Source organism: Strix uralensis, chromosome 3 (genome assembly GCF_047716275.1).
Source record: "Strix uralensis isolate ZFMK-TIS-50842 chromosome 3, bStrUra1, whole genome shotgun sequence".
NCBI classification, from domain to species: domain Eukaryota; kingdom Metazoa; phylum Chordata; class Aves; order Strigiformes; family Strigidae; genus Strix; species Strix uralensis.
This window is the reverse complement of record NC_133974.1, coordinates 103,918,440-103,940,372: the sequence shown is the minus strand read 5'-3', so window position 1 is coordinate 103,940,372 and position 21,933 is coordinate 103,918,440. Positions and strand designations below refer to the sequence as shown.

At 38.6% G+C, this 21,933-nt stretch overlaps 1 protein-coding gene across 9 annotated transcripts in view; it reads right to left on the bottom strand.

The window, feature by feature from the left end:
* Positions 1-296: 296 nt before the first annotated feature.
* RPS6KC1 (ribosomal protein S6 kinase C1) overlaps positions 297-21,933 on the bottom strand; it is a 90,513-nt gene continuing 68,876 nt past the window's right edge. For 7 of the 9 annotated variants that reach the window (XM_074863689.1, XM_074863690.1, XM_074863691.1 and 4 more), the window contains 5 exons: positions 19,070-20,647; positions 18,709-18,798; positions 6,882-6,964; positions 6,069-6,164; positions 297-2,938 (listed from right to left, as the gene is read on the bottom strand). In XM_074863689.1, coding sequence (XP_074719790.1) covers positions 2,828-2,938; positions 6,069-6,164; positions 6,882-6,964; positions 18,709-18,798; positions 19,070-20,647 — 1,958 coding nt within the window. In that variant the 3' untranslated portion in view covers positions 297-2,827. Of the gene's footprint in view, positions 2,939-2,965; positions 3,442-6,068; positions 6,165-6,881; positions 6,965-18,708; positions 18,799-19,069; positions 20,648-21,933 lie in introns of those variants that run through there. The other 2 variants (XM_074863693.1, XM_074863694.1) reach the window with 2 other exon arrangements.

Here is a 21,933-nt window from a genome sequence, read left to right as displayed (position 1 = left end):
AAAATCTATAGGTTTATTTTGCTGTGTTTTACATAGACTCTAATTCCTGTGAACAAAATGGCACTGATTTGTTTTGCTATCAGCCATTAGGTGTAACAGAAGAAAGGTGGAATGGACTTTGTACTACTGAACACTCAGCGAGAGAGATGTGCACCATAGGGCTTCATAAGAGGCACCAAAAAGTAGATATCTAGAATATTTCAAGTCATAAAAGCCAACGACAAAAAAAGCCCTGATTAGGTAGGAAGGATTGTCTTCAAGAACTAAATGTAAAGTACAGAAACCCAAGGTCTGAATTAGGCTTGAAAGGTTTTGTTTATTAAAGAAATACATGTAAACACCAATACAACATAATACATGTTAAAGGGGAAAAAAAAAGATAGAAGCAGGATTTCTTTGTGCAATTAACTCCAGACTCTGCCTTCTTTAGCAAAACCATTATCTGAGTCAGTGGTAGGGTTAACGAAAACCTGTAGCATCTCAAAGGCTCATTTCTGGTAAGCTGTCTTGTCAAGTGCCCCATTCCTTCTAGTCTCTGTGATCTAGATTCCTCACTACAAACACACTTGGAAAAGAAATATTTTAGTGCCGTTAACTGAACCAAATGCTTTGCCGTGAGAGTGACTAGTCATCTGGTTTCTGCTAGAAAAGCGTTCTCCTGCTGCTGCTCACAGAAACCAGCTTGTGCTCCTGTGCTATCTTATCCTGCCTTTACTTGCAATTGGCACATGGGCACAACCTGAACAAGAGAGCATTTTAAAGTAACGTGGAAAATATATTTTTTACAGTTATTGCCAGGCAAATGCAATGGGACAGATCAACATGGGCAACGACATTATCTGGTGCCCAGGCTAGAGAGCCCCAGGAATAGAGTCAGGTGGCTGAGGGAAGGGAGGCTTCCCTTGAGCAACGAGCCCTCTCCAAAGTCACAGCCAGGGCAGTGCTGGAAGGAAGCTCTGGATCAGCTTGGTCTCCGCATTAGAGATTTCCGACCCGCTCGGCGCAGGAAGTTGTTCCTGTGGCTCACCTGAGGGAGTTCCTGTTATGAAGCCAGAGGGTGGTAGGTTGAAACACAGTTTCTGAGAGTGATGTAATCTTGGACAGCGCTCCGTAGGCAGTGATACTAGTGACCTGGTTACAACCTGCAGTGTTGTTACAGCCCCTCTGCTGGCCTGGTGATCACAAGAAAGGGAAGAAAAAAAAAAAAAAAAAAAAAAAGGAGGGGAGTGGAATAATTTGAAAAGGAAAAAAAAAGTTTCCAGATTTCCTTTGTTTAAGTGAAGCATTTTCCTTTTCCACTGTATTTGAATACACCGACCTGGTGTCTAACAGATGGAGACTGTGCAGATGCACTTTTGGGAGTGCCCATAAAATACACTGCTAAAATACAAATGGAGGGATACTTTTTTTTTTTGAGTTGTAAATTCAATAATCATTGCTGTCACCTCACTTTCCCAAAGGAATTTGCCCTTTGTTCTCCGGATAAAGCTGGGGAGAAGAAGAAAAAGAAAAAAAAGAAAGGAGTGAGAGCGAAGAGAACATTTAGGAAAAAAACCACAGATCCATAATCTGTACAAGCATCACAGCGTACAGCATTTGTACGTCAGGAACCCATACAAGCATGGCTGCTTAGCAGCAACAGCAGCACACAACAAAATATTCTGCATGTCTTATATTCTTCTCCCATTCTCCAGATCTTTCTAATAAACAAACAGGTCAGTTAATTGGCCCACGCCCAAGTCTTACCCACTAGGGTTTGCTCAGAGATGTCACTTAGTCATTTGGCATGAGCAAATCCCAGGCTTCTTCCTGTTCGAGCAGCGGAGTGGGTGAAGGCTTTCTTTGATTTATTAAGACTATTAACAAACAGGAGAGTTCAGAAGCTTCCTCGAGCAGAAGAGCACAAGCAGAAAGGTTTTTTCCTGAAGTAGCAGCTAAAAATAGGACACTTAGAGGAAGTAAAGATCATTAAGTGATAAAGTGGTGGCTGCAGTGATGAGAGAAGAGTTTTTCCTTTTTTAATCTATACATTTATTTAGCATTATGTTTTCTTGCTCCTTATTAGAGTGCTAAAGCAGTGTTTATCCGGCTGAGGAAAACAAGATTTCCCCTTCTGTAGTGACTTTAACATGTAGCTCATCAAATACAACGAAGTCAAAAGTTTTAAACAGACATTGCCAGCCAACAAAGTACAACATTTGACAGCATTATTTGCCTTTTATATGCTCTTTCCACAGTGGGAAATGATATGCCATTTTCAAGACACATTCCACAGTATTATGCAACAGCTTTCTTAATTTTTAATGGATATATTATTTTTAACGTGTCAAGTTTTGCATAAAGCATTTTAGTATTTTATTCTGCATATACCACTAATAAATTATTTGCTCCTTCCTCCCCCCACACCCCCAGCGCTGCACTTAGCATAGGGAAATGGTCTACTGACACTATAAAAGATACTTTCAAATGGCACAGTCTAGAAGACACTTCCACCATCAGACAAAGCACCAGGAGCACATTCCTGTTTCTACTTAGTTGACAAGCTGGCAGTGCTAAACATGCTGGCCCAGGAGTTTCATCACAAACCACACTTTGGTGAAAAGACTTACACACACATAGCAACCACTTGCCGTAAAAATAAGCTAGCACCCTGTACAACCAGTGATTCCTGTTAAAAGTGTTCAACTTCTGCCCTGATTGCTCCAGCGCCCTTTAGTCATCACGTCCAAACGGTTTGGGACATCCAAAGGAAGCAAGTCAGGGTGCTTCTCTGCCACAGAAACTTGTCCACTTGACCTGAGTTTGTTCAGAGGGCATGCATCATCTCTCATCTCAGCAGATCTGCCCATTCTATAAGGGCAAAAAATGGATGAGATTTGATGTCTTCAACACCAGCAACGCCAGCACCAAGACGTTCCGCAGGATTAAACTGCAAAAGCTTGATATAAAAAGAAAAATATATATATATGATTCAGTGAGTAAGAACAAAAACAACTGCTTAAAAGTTCCAGAAAGGTCTAAGGTAAGGGACATCCTACCGTTTTCCTGCTCTATGAATTACTTTCAAGAGTGCGAAAGCATACTTGAAATTCCTAAAATCCAGTAAATGGAAGAAGACTCTCCTTTCCTTGAGTCTCAGTGTTACAGTCTTCAGAGACTACTGATCACAGCATGCAATTCCCTGAAGCACTGCACATTGGGACTTCATTTTAAGTGTAACCTCATTTAAAAAAAAAAAAAAAAAAAAAAAAAAAAGAGAGAAAAAGAGCAGCAGCCAGAGCCTGCATCGGTAGAACTCTGGACACTGCGTTTGCTTCATGTTAACCTTTGCTCACACCACTGCATTACAGCTACATCGAGGACAGTGGTCTGTAACTTTCCGTTTCATAAACTGTGAGTCGGTCCTAAAATACCAGGATATTACAGCCAGTTCTCTATTTCCTAAAAAAAAAATAAAAAAAAGTTTTAAAGAGTCCTACAAATGGACTAAAAGTGAAAAATCAAAACCCCAGTGAAAGAAACAAAACAGTGTAATGGCTTCATGGAAATTTCCCAAAATTCAGCACCTCGTTTGCTTTTTAGTTGTACATCACATGCTGAATTCATGTGAAAAGGAAATCACAATATTTACATCTATTTAAAAATACCAATCCATATAAAAGGGAATGCAAAGGTAATACTCCAAAGAGACTAACACAGACACACAAAAATATTGCAGTTTTAGAGAACTGTTTATACTCTATTCAATTACAGCCAGTACAAAGGCATGGTTTCTTTCTTGCTTTTTCTGCAACAGCTAATAGGATAACTTCTCCCAGTTGTCACATGGAACAATGTGTATTCATATCTGAATGCACTCAACATCTAAGTGAGTCTACATCCATAAACACAGGAATTTACACATTTTAAGATGGCTCTGCTATTTGCAGTCATAATGTCACATAGTAAAGGTAGCTCAGTGACAGTGAACAGTGCTGCTCTGGTATCATCCACAAGCCAGCAGAAACAGATGCAGCCAGGGTGTCTCTGCCTTCTGCTGAAATACAGTCAGCACCAGCAGGAGGAAAGTAAGCATGGACACTCATTTTACTGGAGTTTGTCCTTCCAGAAGAACTTTAATCTTAGACAGCAGATGCAATACAAACTGCAATAGATACCTACTGAAAAGTCACGTTGCATATTTTGTTCGTAGTAAAGCCCAAACACGCCTGAAAAAAATACTGGGTGCAAAATACCAAACCAACATAAAAAATAGCAACGTCATCTTTCACCAGAAATAATTAGATCTCTGTTTTCTGAGAAGCTGGCTAAATGAAGGAGGTGTTTACAATGAAGTCACCTGCACTGGAAGCCACAGCAGGAGACAGCGTCTAACACAGTTTTCTGTATAGCTGAGCACTGAACCCAGAGAGTCATTCTGTGATGCTTTGACCTGTTTACCCTTGGCAGTAGGGGGAAGGAAAGTCGCAATGACAAATTGATATCCATGCCAAGAGAGCTTTCTTCCTTTTCCTGACAAGGCTTCCTCAACAATGAATGGCAGCTTCCTTGGACAGTCACACAACAAAATGTGATTTACTAGCTCATATAGCCAAACCTCCACCAAATAAGTCACCACCCTACACCAGAAGGCTTATAACCTAACAGGCACTGGGGTGACTGTTCTCTGAACAGATACGGCCTTGTAATATATATGCAAGTGGCAGAGATATATTGGCCACTTAAACCGCAAGTGGCAGAAGAGACACTCTGGCATATTTGCAAATAGGAAAGACATTAGTCTGCAGTGAAGAACAATCCTACATTGGCAGGGAGAAGTGGAATGGACAACTTCATTTGTCTTCACTTCTAGTCTTAATGGGAGGAATTCCCTTCATGAAGTGTGGTTTTGCTTTCCCTTAGCTATTTGGGTCCTGTAGCACCTGTGGGTGAGGGTAACCATTTGCTACCATCTAACAATATAAATACAGACTATACAAAAATGGGACTTTTCTCTAGTCACTTCCTTTTCTACCTTTGCCAGAAACACACAGGCACAGTCACCTTCATGTCACCTAGTCAAAATAGGGGGTCCAAACATCTAGTTCCATTTCCATTAATCGTTTCACAGTAATGGCACAGAAATCAACCTGTCACCGGGTCTTTTGACTCACTGAATTTTCAAAATCTGTTTCCTTTGTTTTCTTCAAGAACTACTTTTTCCACACTGCTCTGTTCAAATCTACATTTAAGTGATGTCTATTTATGCATCCACTAGCAACATACTCTTCAAAGCCAAACAACACAGTTCACACATATCACTTATTCTACTCAAGTGGAATAGGTCAGATCAAGGCTCCACTTCCTCAGTTAGGTCAAAATTAACTAGAAGGAAAATAGCATTACCTGAAATTCAGGACCCCGTACTACAAGGTTATTCTCTCAGTATTGACTAACTAAAGCTAAGAGTAAACTAAAACCAGCAGTCAATACTATTCCCATTAGGTTGAAAACAGTGTATCAGTATATTTTAAGGTTTCCTACTCCACCTTTTGTCCAGTTATCTTATTACAAAAGTCATTGTATTCACAATTTAAAGTACTTTTCTTAAAAAATGGCATCCAGAAGGCTTCCTGGAGGACAGCTACAGATTTTCAACCACAGCAAGGTCACAACTTCTAATCAGTGAGTTACAGGTTTCACAGTACTTAGAACTATCTTGCTGAATTGCCATCAACATTTTTTAGTATAATTCAATTCATTACAAATGTTTCCATGAACACTTAGGGCAAAATTCCTAAAACGTTCATGCATCACCCCCAGGTGTTTCCAAAGCACTGACCAAATTTATTCTCTGAAGAAATGGCAAAGCGCTCCAGTTTTCTACAGAGACACCTGGCAGCACAAGTCAAAGTTTCCAGATGTAACAAGACAGCTGGGCAAAATTCATCAGTGCTGACAAAAGACCCATTCACATTTCTACCAGCAGTTTTCTCTTTTACACTTACTTCATCAGAACAACTTAGGTAGATAAGTATTTGTCCAGTCTACACGAGTACCTATAGAAAACAAATTTTCCCCTCAGTTACCTGCTGAATCAGTGATCTGGCCTCCTTTGATACATGGTCTGGTATACTCAAAGAAGTGTGAGTGTTTATTCCTGCTGGATGGCACTCAACCAGAGTCTGGAGAAGAAAAAATAATTTAAAAATAAATTAAAAAATCAAAGCAGGCAGATGATACATTTATTAAAGATTTGTAGTGTTGGATTATCTCCTAAGTACACATGCAATTTAACACACACAACAAACTTCAGTGCCTCCTAGTATGAAGTACTGATTCTGGGAGGAGTGTTTACAGGCACTGATGTCCCCCTGGAGACACAGTTTTTGAACACTTACATCTTAGTGCTTGTGCTCTATTGCTCAAACTTGAATAGTCTGGGAATTTGGTGGACTTTGCTTCTTCGGGCAGAACTGTTAACTAATCATCAGTTCGATTTGGCTGGGCACTCTTTGTCTCAAAATACTGAATTAATGTGTAACAGCAACATATGGCTTCTACACTGTCCCAGGAAACAATACTGAAACCATTAGGGTAAAAATTTTTCAAATGTACAGAAGGAATGTTAGAAAACTTTGATTTCACTGTGGTTAAGAGGACAGCATGGTTTTTGTCTATTTTTTCAGTCCTGAGTTTGATATGGCTTTATCAAGTTGTTCTGCTGAAGCTTGAGCATGTTTTGTTTCTCTGGTCCCATGCAGACCAAACAAATTGAGGGTACTCAGGTCAGCAAAGCACATTGGAGAAAGACAAGCAAGGAAATCACAACTGAGAACACCACTTGTGAGAAACTACAGGCCAAGAATCAGTTTTATTGACTAACTTGCCCCCAGCCCTACCTTCCCGGTAAGGAGTTCAAAAAGAATGGCACCCAGGCTCCACCAGTCGCAGGCTTCTGTCTCTTCTAGGATAGCACCAACTTCTAAACACGAGACATTTCAATTAATATTAAAAAGGTCAGTTACACCTTCAAAATTAACATATATTTACAAGGTGACTGTTTAATGCTGACAGAACATATACTAAACACCACAGAGCTTTCATTACGCCTGCAATTTAGTTAGCCCTTTAGCCACCTACAGATTGCGTTGTTCAAACACAGCAACACTATACATTTCATGCATAATTTGCCTTTTCGGTGCATACATAGGCATTTTCAAGACTTGTAGGCATTAGAGTTAAGATTCTTCTACACTGGACTAAAACAGTACAGTAGCAGTGACAGACAGTAAAGCAAAACATATTTAAAGAATTTACCCTGGTCAGATGAGCTGGACTGACCAGAGTGGCCTGAAGCATCCATAAAAGCAGCACAAGGGCGGTTATGATAGTCTATTGCATCCCTTAATTTTGTCTTAGAGGGCAGGATTCATCTCATGGCTAACCCACACCCTTTGCTGGGATCATCATGGGAGGCTTGTCACAATAGACCCTCTTTTCTGTTGGGAACCAGACAGAGAGGAGAAATCTACTTCGGATAGCCTAACCACAGCCAGCAACTGTGTATGGCTACAGCTCAGCCCAAATTGTACCTAGATACAAAAAGTTGTTTTCCCCAGTATCCAGCCAGCACCCAACACTCTTTTACTGCTGTCCATGCACATGAGACAGCGGAGAGGTGAGACGGAAGTTATAGAGTCCCTTGCCATACACGTTCACATCTTCAATAGCATGATGCATGCAGAAAACTTGGCCTTCACTGACTCAGGCTTTAAACTACAAAATTTATTAAATACAAACACACCACACTGTCTGCTCTCAAACAGGCAGAAAAACAGATTGCAATGAAGATGAAATCTTCATTTTGACTGTCAAAAAAATGCAGAAGCTGCACTAAAATAGCTTTGGTGGCAAAAGCCACACTAGCTTCCCAGCAGAGGACAACAATTAGCATATAGTCACATAGTTGTTGCTGTGAAAAGCATTGTGGCATGTTCGAAAAATCTTGCTCATCATTTTATGGAGCTTAGCATGAGCATGGCCAAGGAGAACTACAGATGAGTCACACTCCGGGGTCAGGGAAAGGAAGGCAGTAGCCCCAGACCTCCCCAGATGCAGAGATGCACACACACACTGAGGATGGGGATGTGCAGAGGGCTGCCCCTCGGGCAGCTGCCACACAAGCTGGAAGATGCTCAGCACCTTATAGGACTAGGCTGAGGTTGTTGTTGCAAGACCAATAAGGAAGGATGGCTCAGACATTGTTTCTTTAGGTAGGACATCCCTGACATTGAAAAGTTTATTACAGTTAATGGCGTTTGAATGCCCAATACATCACTATAAGGGTGCCACACACGAGAATTTATTCCATTGCTTACAGATTAATACTTCTATTAGCATTGAGAAACTTTTACAAAGATATAATGGCAGCCACATGAGGAACTGTAGCAGCATAATTACATGCATTTTAAAAAGCTTTAAGATCCCAGGCAAGCATCCAGATAAAGTTGAAATTACAGTAAATTGAGAGAATTTGTGTAAAAATCAAAATATGTTCTTGCAATTTAATTTTACATCCCTTTAGAAAGGCAGACCTCCTAGGTAACTGTCCTTCAAAAAAGAAAAACGAAAAACCCAAACTCAGGCCTTTCCACATGAACCAGCTGGCGAAAGGTTTTCACAGCATCTCTCAAGTGAAAGCTACTGAATGGAAATGCCTTTCCAGTCTGATTGTGATTTCCTAGTGCTGTATGTTCCAATAATGTACACTCAAAAACTAGATAGGACAAATGGAAAGTAAAATCTAAAAACAAATACTTTAGGCTTCTTTAGAGCAGAGTTTTCTTTCCCATGTGGCTTTAATCCTGTGGATATTCTAGACTAAGAGAGCTTTCTTCCAAACAAATGAAGATTTCGATTTTTAAATTAAATTTCACACTTACTCCAGAATGAGGACAGTAAAGCTAAGAGTTAATTGACTACTGTCTTCTCAGTTCCTATACTACCGTTAACTTCCCCATATTGACACATCTTAAATGCTAGAATAATGTCACAAAAGGAGATAATCCATTCTTCCTCAAAGACATTCAGCAGGGATGGGCCTCTTGAGTTACAGCCCAATATAAAAAAAAAAATATTCTAAAGGTGAAAAAAAAAAAAATCATTCTGAGCACAGGGAAAAGAAATATTACAAAAAAAATAATTTCTGAGTTTTGGTATTATTTCCTTTTATGTTGTCAATCAGGTACTGATCCAGTTCTCTGAAGCATCAAAGTCACACTGCCTTCTTTCACAGAATCACACACTGTTCATTATGGGAAGTTGATGTAACCTCACTTACTTCACTGATGAAGAAAATGGACAAAGAGTAAGAGTCAAAAAGTAAACTGGAGTCCACTTCTCCAAAATCCGAGCTCATATTTTCAACTGTTAAGAACAGTTTCAATATATGCCAAGTAAAACAAATGTCACTGCAGATCTCTTAAGAGAGCAGCACTGAACTCTTCCATCCACTTTTGACCGTGACCAAAATGACACAAGTGGGATAAATTGAGAACAGTCAAGTAACACAGACTTCCCCCTGGGCTGAAGGGCTCTGGCTGGTTCTCATGCACACAGCAGAGACTGCATGACAAGTCATCTGAACCAACACAGAATAGAAAATGAAACATTCAGCTGAGGGGAACATCTGAGTATCCTTTTTTACAAAAACTAAATTTTAGCTCAACTTTTCTCCTATTCCCTAATGTCTGCTTTCCTGCCTGCTGCTTTCCCTAGGTCCCAAAGTTTACTTACTTCAGATCAAAATAAATGTTTTCCTTAAAAAAAAAAAAAAAGAAAAAAATCATTGTGAGTACTAGAAATAAACATGTGTTGTTTACATTCCCTTACTTCAAACAGGTCACATTACTTCTGATGCAATACGCTGATCATAATAAGTTCAGGATATCACATCAATATTATTGCATTTTATCTTGACTACACATCATGGGAAAATTTAGAAACTATAGATTATGAAGTGCTTTCAAGTGATACAGAGTAGCTAGCTAATGTAATATACCACACAGGGCACATGCTTTTTTTAAAGCTTTAATATTGCAATAAATCTGAACTACAATATCTGCCTTCACTAAGAAAACATTTTCATCTCAATCCATCAGCAAAGTAATTTAGACAACAAATGGTAGCGACCCATAAGCTTAAGTGAATAACATGGGGATATTTGTGCCAATTCTTTACTTCATGAACCTTGAAATCAAGGACCTTATCCACATTTGTACAATCATAAATGTGCGTGCACATGTGAATGGTGTTGGTGCTTCTAGGACTAGCAGTATAAAATTTGCAGAAAAAAAAATTCATATCATTCTCAAACACAAAATCCTTTTAAATTGGAGAAAAAAGAATAGGGTGAAAAAAAAAAAAAAAAAATCAGCAGCTCTTCCAACTTTACTGCAACTTCCGTAAAAGGGAGAGCTTTCTTCTTTCCCCCTTGCCGATGCATGCTCATACAACATATAGCACCAAGTAGCACATATCAACAGCAGTGCTGAATTCCTGCACAGAAGCAATTTCAACAGCAGCCATTGGGGTAACTGAAGGGAAGGAGATTTGTAAAACGCTATCAGGTTCAGCTAGAGACTGATGGTACAAGTAAACACCATCACTACCCAGCACTGTCCTCCTTCCAGAGCAGCTGGTCTCAACTGAAAGGCCATTTCTTTATGGTTTCCATACTTATCTCAATATTTGCATTATACACAGTAATACCTTACTTCCTGATAAAGGAGCCGTAGTTGACAATGCTCTGTATTTCTAAACAGAAGTGCCAATTCTAAAGTAAAAAAGCAGAACTTCACCTCTCTTGAACACACATCCTCGATAAAGTTATTAACCGTAACACCAAGGCTGATTTTCTCATTCTTTTTACATCGCCTTAACCTGAAATATACCCTTCAAGCTGAAGGATTTCAAAGGCTTTTACTACCACACCTCAAACATTTTCTCAGTTTCCTCCAGGGCTGACAATAAGGCCTCCCCACCAACACACACAAACAGTGGTTAACATAATAGAAGCCAGGCTTAAAGGTGGACTTAGACATTCACTGTGCCGCTCAGACCAGATGCCTTGTGAATCACCAAGTACAAAGGTGTAGGATAAACTGTAACATCCAAAAAAAAAGGCATCTGAGGTCAGCTCACAAGAATATACGCTCTATGAGGAAGTACTGATCCTCCAAACACCTAATAGTCAGAAAGAGCTTTGCATTGAGGTGGTTTTCCTGGAATTAAGAAGGGAACCATTTGACTCTTGATGGACTGATAAGGATTTCAAAACCTGAGGAGGCCCCTTCCCTTACCCCGTGTTTCAAGCAGAAACAGCATACCTTCAAGTACTGTTTCTGCACTCATAAGAAAACAAGGAGACCCATCTGAACTACCATCAGGTGTCTGAAACCATTCAGGAGGAAATGGACTTGTCCAACATCCTGAAAACATCAGACACAATATTTTTACCTTCTGTGGCCAATAAGATAAACAGTGTTGCACAAAAAAGCCATTAGAGTCGCTTCAGAAATTCTATTTACCTTACACTCATTTAATTTTTAAAGCTTACTATTTTATCATATTTTAATATCTATATGTGTAAAGAAGCATTTGCAGAGAGCCAAGTAAAATGAGTCCAAGCTAATTTACTCTAGGCAGACTCAGTCAGCCAAGATATCGTAAGATACAGTCACTAAATAACACATCACACAAGCGATCTGGCCATAATGCTTTGCCTAAAATGCTTTAGCAATTTATAAAACACAGTATTGAACCATCTATAGTTAAGTATAAAAAGTTTATCATGGTCTTTAAACAATAAAGTAGTGAGGCAAGTCCAATAAGCACCCGCTAAAATCAAATGGAGTATGAAAATAGGAAGTTTCATCTCAAAGGTATTCAAAAACATATGCGCATCTATGTTCCTCTTTGGAAGAAATTTCCTCATCTCACTAAAGAAAAAAAATAATAGAGGGAACTGCGCTTTTTCTTCCTTTTAACAGCCCAAGATGGAATTAAAACTTCCTCTAAAATAATCAGGTGACAAAAGAGACAAAGAAACTTTTACTGCTCTGTTATCAAAACAAAGCAAACACTAATTAACCTTTCAGCTAGCTCCATTTATTTTCAAAAGGCATCTTCTATACTATTTTCAATTTTTAGCCCCATCTGTAATATTAATAATACTGCTAATTAAAAAATTAAAAAAGAAAATAAATAAAACCCAAAACCAACCACACCACATCGGTAAATTACAGTTTCTGCCAGAGTTAACTGGATTTTATGTCAGCCAGACTAAAATATCAGATTTTTACAAATCAACAGCTTCGGTACTGCTTATTCTGGTTAGAGTCTACAAAAAAACCACAGGAACATGCATTTCACCTGAAACACGTAGTGTACTCACAACAAGCTTGAGTGCCAAACCACATCAGATTATTTTCAGAATACACCTGATTCTCTTCCCAGACCTGTGCTTTCAATTACCTACTCCAGATTCATGACACCTTGCTCTTTTGGGAGCACTGAGTTGTGATTGTTTTCTGTGGGACACTCAGATGTCTTTGGAGAGCTGTCCCACTCCAAATGGTTATTCTAAAGTTGTTATTCCCAGCTTCACAATACTCAGTACTCTTTCTGCAGCTCCAGACCTTTCCTCGTTATTCATGCCAGCCAAATATTTTTCCTGTTAAATGTTTAGTCCTGTTTCCTATCGCTAGGGCTTTTCAAATCAAGCTAGCCCATCCTTCTGTCTCTGCTGCTCAAAGCTCATTCACCTGCCCTGTTTTTCCTTTCCTTTTTAGGATTATCCTGAGACATTAATGTCACACAAAAAGCTAGGACAGAGTCAGAGATAAAATCTAGGAAGTCCAGTCTTACACGATAACCATGAGACCAGCCCACCCCTCGACACCTCTCAGGGTCAATGGCACTTTAATCTACCACAGTTATTTTGCTTCTTAAACAATCTACTCAAATTAAATTACTATAATACAGAATAGCAGATTTAATGAGTGCCTGCAAACTCCTGCTGAAAAACACATACACAAATAACATGCAGGTTTTCCAGCATCAAATATCTATTTGATAAACAGAGACAAATCATTTTTTCCTTATTCAGTAAATAAAAATTATAGCATATAGTCTAATAATAGCAACCTAGCAATTTTTATTTTCATGCCATATGTTTTAGGTTATCAGCTGCACTTTGCATCTGTATTTTCAATTGTCTAAGAGCAGAGGTGACATCTTCATTTGGGAGTACGAAAACCAGGTAGCACACTGAAACATTTTGGGGTTTTTTGGAACAAAATCCTTTACCCACAAAGCCTTCTTTTTGCTTAGGTTTTGCATTGTGTACAATTAGTAGCAGGTTAGATAAAACCAAATATACCATATATTTATGTGAGGGCTTCTGTGAAGGCTAGCTTCTGTAAATAAGGCTTGATTATAGCATGCAGCTTATGAAAGCATCAGAATAATATGATGCATTACTGATGGCCAGTTTCTTACTTACATTTTCTATGAAGTTAAGCTCCCTTTGGCTTTACGATCTCAAAAAGCAAATCTCCAGTTTTTAGTAAACACAGTCTGGTGAAAACTCATTGTTTGGACAAGAAAGTAAAAAGACTCCAAAGGCAGCCCAGTTCTGAAATCTCATCCTCTGAAAACACTACAGGGATGCGACAGAACACATCCCTGCTGCTGGAACGAGAACTCGGAGAGTGTAAATAAAACATCTCATTCACACGTTATATTTACACAAGATGTTAGACCAGCAAGCTGCTTCTACAACATGACACTTCACAGGTTAGATTGAAAAAGTACCTAAAAGATTCCTCTTTATTAGTAAATCCTTAACTTACTCTGTTTCAGTTGAAGACAGTCTTGACCAGACTGTGGCTGTAGACAGTTTTGTCTTTCTCACAGGTATTAAGCATACTATGAAGGGGCTTTTTTTTTTTAAGCCACCAATTTGATTTTAAAAATCATGACTATCAAGAACGGAATATAATTATTACTGAATTTAAAAGGTAACAACTCTTTATATTTAAGATCACAAAGTTGACAAAATTGATACTTAAATAACAGAAGGTGATCATTTGCATTTCAAAATTCATCTATCTTCCTTTTCCCTCAATTAGACCAAAACATGTTGATTCACAGGTTTGTGTGTGTGTTTGTTTCTTTTTTAAACTTATTTATAGAGCAGAATAATGGCCCCCCTGCTAGGCTGGCATTTGCTCAAGTTTCTGTCCGTGTAAATTGAATCTGTTACTGGAATTTTCCCCCCTTCTGAATACCAAGGCACATTAACCAAGAGATAAAGAGATACATTGCTGATACTATCAGCCACCAGGCAGGTGGATAATGCGAGGGATTTTTTGTTAGTTTTTCTGGGGTTTTTTGGACAAATATGTGATAAGAGTTCTCAGGGGGCATGGAGAGCAAAGGGCTGTTTAAACAGAAGTGAATCATTCTCATCTGATCTGCTAATAACTTTGTATTCAGACATCAGCTGATTAGCATACTTTAAAACATTCAGAAAACAAAATTACTGTAAAGAGGAAAGTTAAAGAAAAAACCCACATAAACCTCACATTAGTCACCTTAACCATATTAACACAGCAGAAATTCTCAGTTACAAGTGCTTAATGTCTTCTTTAAAAGCAAATAGGTTATTCTTGGCCAAAATCCCCACAGTTTTACTTGAAGTGGTGTTGAGTTTATAGGAGATGATTTATAATCCATCATTTCCCTTGTGGGTTAGAGAAACAACATTTGACTTATCATAGGTGAACAGCAAAGATTTAGTTTGGCCATTAATCAAAGTGAGGCACAGGCGCTACTTTTAAAGCATCTGCAGATAGCTTTGTTGTTGCGGTAGTTGGTTCAGCATGAACTTTTTTTTTATCGAGTAGAACTATGTAGGAGTAAAGAGAGTTATCCAGCTTCACCAACAGATTCAACAGCACTGTAACACACCACGACTCTGAGCTTGCGAGTACAATTCTTGATATGCAAATCATTACAAATAAACCGCATCTTCCGTCTCCAGTTCTTACGTGAAGTTAGGTAAATTAGAGCCAGCAAGTGCAACAGCAAAATCCATTAATGGTACAATGCCACCTGCTGTCAACAGTGGAGAAGTGCCACTTCTTGCAACAGATTTAGCTCTGCTTTTAATTTATGCACGATATAAAATGACAATTGTTATTTCATACAAAATTAATTATATTGCTAGCAGGGAATGGTATGCAGCTTTTTAAACTCTCTCTTCCCTCATCTTTTTGACACTTCTCCATTTATAATGTTTGCATTTGTTCTGTTATTTTAAATATACACTGCATAATCTTTTTCCTACATATGCAGTCACATTGCCTCTTCACTTTTCATAGGATAACAAGAGCTGAGCAAGTCCTTGCTATTCACCATGACAAGGACCTCAACACCACTTCTGTACCAATACTACCTTGCTTTGCTTTAATACCAGGTTACAACTTGGGGTACCGAAAGCCTCAAATACAAAATCCTAGATCCCACAAGCAAGCTCCACGTAGTTGGACCTCTATTCTCCCCTGGGTCTGAAAAGCTTCAACATTAATACATTTTCATTCCTAGCCCCTCCAGGAATTGGGTTCTGATATATAAACTGTAGAATTTAGACTCCATGTTTTCTTTCAACAGATAAAGCAACTTAAACTTTAAATATGTCCTCAGGCACTTCACTGCTAAGCACTTTATAACTTGGGCTGTAAAAAAGTAACACCTGAAACCTTATCAATTAAAAAGATAAAATCTTTTCAAATACATTTTTACATCTTTCACATAACTCTACAATACAATTTCCTACCTATTTTAAATTGAAGATATCCTGCAACCTGTTTAAATTTCACATTCATCCTCTTTTCTGCCTCCAAAATTTGCTCCTCAAAAATCAATGCAGAAAAAGAACTGCAACCCAACACTCATCACCTGTTCTCAGTCTCCAACACCAGACCCTAAAAGGCATTGTTTTGATAAAAGACATCTTTTCTTTTTTACATACTTTTAACAAGTGCATTTAAATAACAAAATGTTGAAATCACATAACATACAAGTTATCATACTCAAACCCTATTCTATCCTGAACTCTTGATGAAAACACACACCAAGCTAAACACATGGAGACAAAATTTGGCAAGTCAAGTTTCACTGCATCCTTCAGTTAGGAGAGAAAAGGAGAGGGAAGGCTGAATACCCAGAGGTAGGGCAACACAGCACACAATACTGGAAACACCAGGAAAATTCAAAACAAGATAAAGACTCACTTTGAGTCACTTTATTTAGTCACTGTGTTGTATTATGATAAGAAATCATAAGATCTGATGAATTTTGTGAAGATCACTTGTTCACCTCTACAAAACTGCAGCCCTTCCTTCAGGAGGAAAAAGGCAAGCTGTGAGAAACATTATGATCAGTTTTAAAAATCAACTTAAAAAGAATAAAAAAAACCCTGAACTTGTCAGTTTCTCGAAGCAGCTTGAGGAGCAATGCTATCATGATAAAGGGGAGACATGGGTTCCAGGGACACGGTATACTCCTTAAAATTAAAAATAATCATCAAAACAAGGTGGGTTTTTTTCTGTAACACTGGAGCCTAAAGAAAGCCCACTAACATGATTATTTTTTTAATACTGATCAAAAGCTCTAGAGCAAGATTTACCAGCAGCAGTAGACCTAAGAAAGCTGCTTTGAACTCAGCTATACACCATTATTGAAGGTACAGGTATTAAATCATTGCTCAGAATAGAATGGCACTTGGCTCCAAAATATATTCTGTACTGCTATGTTATACCAAGTATGACTCTCCTACGCAAAAATTAGCACAAAATAGCTACACTAAAATAAGAGTACACTTTGCAGAGATAATATTAAGATCAAGAAGTATGAAAAGTAAGAATCATAGAGCAGTATCAGTTCAGCCATCTTGCATGTATCTGTTCGCATTTGCAAATCTTCATCTTGTAGCTCGCCAGTTACAGATGCACAAAACAAACTGCAGCTTGGGGTAGGGCGGAGAGGGCGGAGAGGAGAGGGCAACTTAACCAAGAAGAGCCCGGATGGATACCACACCTGTGCTGTGAGGTGGAAATAATGATGGTGAGGAAAACTTTATTCTTGCATTTGGGGACTTCTAAATATTATTTCAACTGCTCCCTAAACACTTAATTACTGCAGGAGTTGGCTGGTTGGGGCTTAAGGGGCAAAAAAAGCCTCTCTTTGGATCCTCATTAAAATACAGAAAAATTAAGCTTTGACTTTCACAGCTCATTAATGATGACAGGGTGGGAAAAGACTGCACTTCCATCTTTGCTGCTACTCAACTAGGGAGCGTTTTGTACAAGGCTGGGTTAGGGAGGCAGGAAAATGCCTCTTTCTAACAGGACATCATGCAATTGGCAACCAGGACACACTTCTATTTAACAATCACAAGAGTTGCTGGGATTTCCCAATTTTCTTGTTCTTGAATTCAAGTGGGGTGAAGGTAGAATGAAGGTGTTGGGTTTGCTTTGATAGGTAAAAAGAATTCTTTTCTGTAATACCTGCCCTTTTGACTTGCACCTGGATAGAAAAGATTTTATTTACTATTTATCTCAAGAGGCTGGCATTCAAATTTTTGTTGAGATCCTACCACCTTTACTCACAGACAGCAGTTCCTTATTGTACTTCAGTTGCAGGACTAAGTCACAGAATAAACACCTGATGCCAAACTAAGTTCAGAACTTCCACTGCGGTAACTCCTACTATAAATTTTTATGAGCACATTTCTTTCAGAAATTTTTCTGAGTTTAAGGACTACCTGCATGCCAAGTTGCAATGTCTAACCAGACCATGCGCTCAGCAGAAAGAGTATGTCAGTATTTCAAATTCAGAATAAAAGAAACTGAAAATCTGAATAGCCTCTCAGTAGTCATTTCAACTCTTAAAGTAGGGGGTTTTAAGCTAGCTATGAAATTTTTAAAACATGACATTATAAGTAACACCTGATTTTTGGCTGTCACTACCATTTGACCACTATATTAGCAGAAAATAAATTTGGAAAAGGCAAAAGAGGGAGGGTTTGGTTTCAATTGCCATCCTTACTATAAAAACCCAAGAGATACTGATTTTATCACCCTCATGATTGATGAAAGCAGTTCTAAGAAAGAGCCCTCTAAACTATTTCAAAGCCAACTGTAGCTCATCAAAAATGTCAGAGGCATCTCTGAGCCTATTAGGGTTGTATTTTTCAAACTGCTATGGTTTTTTCCCCCCATGTTCTTTGCATGTATAAATTTTTGTATTTTTAAGGCTCTTAGTGTCATCTTTTCAGTCTGCCCTTTCCCGTATTTGCTCTTTTCAGTTATCAAGATGTACTCATACATAGCAAATAACTGCAAGAAAACAAAACATTCCTTAAATTTGCTTAAACAAGACATTCAATACAATTACACTTTATGGAAATCATCTAACAACCACCACCACACTTCAACAATAAAGCAGTTATGAGCCCTCTAGCTTTTTAAGACATTCAGGAAAAAGCAAAGAAAATTCAGATATTGCATGATCTCAAGCTCTATACTATAGAGGCTCCGTGAGAAAATGAAAGCTGCTAATCTACTTTCCAAGTGAAACATTGTAGGTGATTGCTCTAACCTGGGGCACAGTACATTCTCTCTATGGCATCGTTGTCACAGGAATCTTCAACCTCCCTCCACCTGCTAAAATACGTTAGCTGAATGTGTCCTAAAAACAAAACGACAGGAGAAATCAAAACATTTTTCCCTTCCATTTTCTGCAGAAGTGAACTGTAATTACTCCTTTTGTAGCTAAAAACAGTATCATTAAGAATAATGGCATCATTAAGTACTAGAAGCTATTACTGGGGGTGAATTTGCTGCACTGATAATGAAGCTCTAGACAGGAAATGAAGATACTAATTACAAGATAAAACGCCTACTCAGTTAATTGGAAGCAACAGCGAATAAAAAGAAATGCATTTGCAAAAGTTCCTGACCTCTATCATTCAATAAGATGTTGTTTGGGTTCAAATCGCGGCACACAATTCCTTCTCTATGTAAAGCATCAAGGGCTACAACCATTTCAGCTGCCCATCTTTGAATGCAATCCTCTGGGATATAAAACCTGGAGGTTATCGCTAATCTTTCGTCGAGGTCCTGAAAAATTTGATGTATCTCCTTCTCCCCTGCTACTGCTATTTTGTCTTCCCTCTTTGGTGTTGTCTTTTTACTTTCAGCTGCTGGTAACAAAGCCAAGTCTGTTTCCTCTTTCCCAAAGTCTTCAGTTTGATCAGAAAACAGCAACACTGCTTCATTTCTTAACATGTCTCCATCCAAGCTAACATCGTGAGCACCTGAGAGCGGGTTGGAAACAAATAAACTTTCTTCTTTGCTTGTCACGTTTAAGGAGCAGGGTCCAAGCCCCTGAAACACAGCCCCGTCTTCTGAACTACCTACCTCTTGGTCAGATGTAAAGAGGGTCCCAAGAGCTCCCTGAGTGACACCACTTTGTCCATTTGCTTCCTCGCAGGAAGGATCACCCACTTCTGGTGCCACACGATTTGGCTCTTGATCAAACGCTTTGCATGTCTCTGCAGAATTATTTAATTGTAAGACATCAGGTGTTTCTAATAACTTTACTTCCAACATGTCTCTATCAGTTTTTGTAAACTTTGTTGGCCTTGACACTGCTGCCTCTTCTGTTTCATCAGACATACCGGGTAAGTTTATTAGGAGATCAGGCCTTCCTTCGTCAACGCTATTTACATCATCAAAGGCAGCATCCTTAAAGGAGATAACTGGCACGGAGTCATTTGAACCCCTGCTTATGGTGTCATGAGGTCTCACACCCATTTTGTTGTCTAGGGCATCCAAGCTTCTGTCATGATCTGAGACAGAAAACAATGGCTTCAAAGGTTCCGATTTCAGGTTATATAATTTTTCTCCAAAATCAAGCCCCAGGAGCTCACTAGTGCTATCTTTGCTGTCTATCCTGAAGAGTTCCATGGGGCTGTTCTTTGATTTAGTTAATGAGTCCAATATCCTAGTAGGGCTAGCTATTTCTGACTCAGCATCATCAATGAAAAGCTTTTGTTCCTGAGACGCAACCTGAGAGGTGAAGCTATCACTGCCAATGACACTGCACTTCTGTAAGCAACTTCTCTCTTTGGTATTCAGACCTTCGCTCTCCAGTTTAACCACTGGTTCCTCATTTAGAGAGCCAGAATCAATTTTTTCTTGCCCGTATTCATTGCATAATGTTAAATAACTAGTAGTGCACTCTTCTTCTGAGCTGGATCCTGAGTCCATCCACTTCGAACTCTCTTGGCCATCTTCCTGGTTGCTGCTGTCATCTTGAGAGCTCGGTGTTAGGCTGCTCTTCAGTGGGACCACCTTCAGCGTGCTCTCCCCATAGCTTTCTCTGGAATCAGTGCTGCTACCGATTTCTTTAGGACTTGGTGTTGGCTGCTCCAGGTAAATTTTAGTTGAACTGGATGTTCTGGGTTCAGGAATTTCAAAGCTCTCTTCAGGACTTCTGTTTAAGAACTTACTGACGTAAGACCACAGTTTTCCTCCTGCAAGAAGAGAGCGGGGGGGGGGGAGGGAAATCTCTTAATTTTACTCAAAACAGAATCAGTTCCACTATAAAACAGGCTAATACCCTCATTGTCACAATACATTACCTCCTTATGTCCATAGTCCTGCTACCTCAGAAGGAAATAATTACAGGGACCACAACTTGCTTTTCAAGCAATTTGTATTAATATATAAATATTTAAAGAGCTGTATCTGAGATTAAGCTTTTTTACTTTAAACTTCAGTAAAGTCACATTTCAGAGTCTGTCTCAAGTTGCATGGTGGTGACTACTCTCCATCTGCTGTCTCAAAAGAAAGCAAAAACTAGGGAAGATCAAATGGTTTAGTGCCCATCACCAGTTCTGCCTGTACTGAACACTGCTCTGTCACAGCTCCAAGCTCATGAGCAACATTAGGGGAGACAGACTAAAAACTACTAATTAGCAGGTTTGGTAAAGGGAAGGGAATTACCTCAGATTAGGAGGACGTTTTAAGGATCTGTTTCTCTCTTTGGAAAAGTGGTTTTTGTTAGTTAAATATGGATGTATTTCTCCCTTTAACTTCAGAACTCAAGAAAGGATTTATCAATACTCTAAGTTACATTGGCAAAGCAGTTCCTTCACAACAAAGACTCATCAAGGAAAGTTAAAGCTCCAAAAGTAATGATTACATTTAAAAAACACAAAATAGGACTCCTTATGTTTCCAAATAGTGTACATATTAAAAAAAGCTTACAGATTACAAAACATAATTTGCACAAAACAAATCAAGAAGTTACTGCATCTCTTGCACGTGTCAAAGACTTTGGCTTAAAGCTAGAAAGCCACCTTTGATAACTTATGGAAAAATGCAAAGTCAAGACATTTCAATTTAAAAGATTGGAAAGAAATTCTGGAAAATGCAGGAGTTCTAACAAAATCTTTGTAGAAGAAAAAAATAAGTATCCAGCCTACTGGGCATCTGCAAAGTTCCGATTGGTTTTTTTTTGGTTTTCTCTTTTTCTCTCTCTCTTTTTTTTTTTTACTTATTTGGATAAAATAGAGTTTTATATTTTTCCAAAATACAGTCTTTAATAGTTATTTTTAAACACTCTCCATATCAGGCAAAATTCCTTTAAAAAGTACAATAAAAGAAGAAAGCATTTTTCATTGCCTAGGAACAGGTTTTATATATTCCCAGGTATTTCAAAAATAACTTATCAAAGGCAGAAAAACCTTGATACTTTAAAAATGAATTTGAATAACATAATGTAGAGTTTTCTTGCTCTCCATCCCCCTGGCTAAGA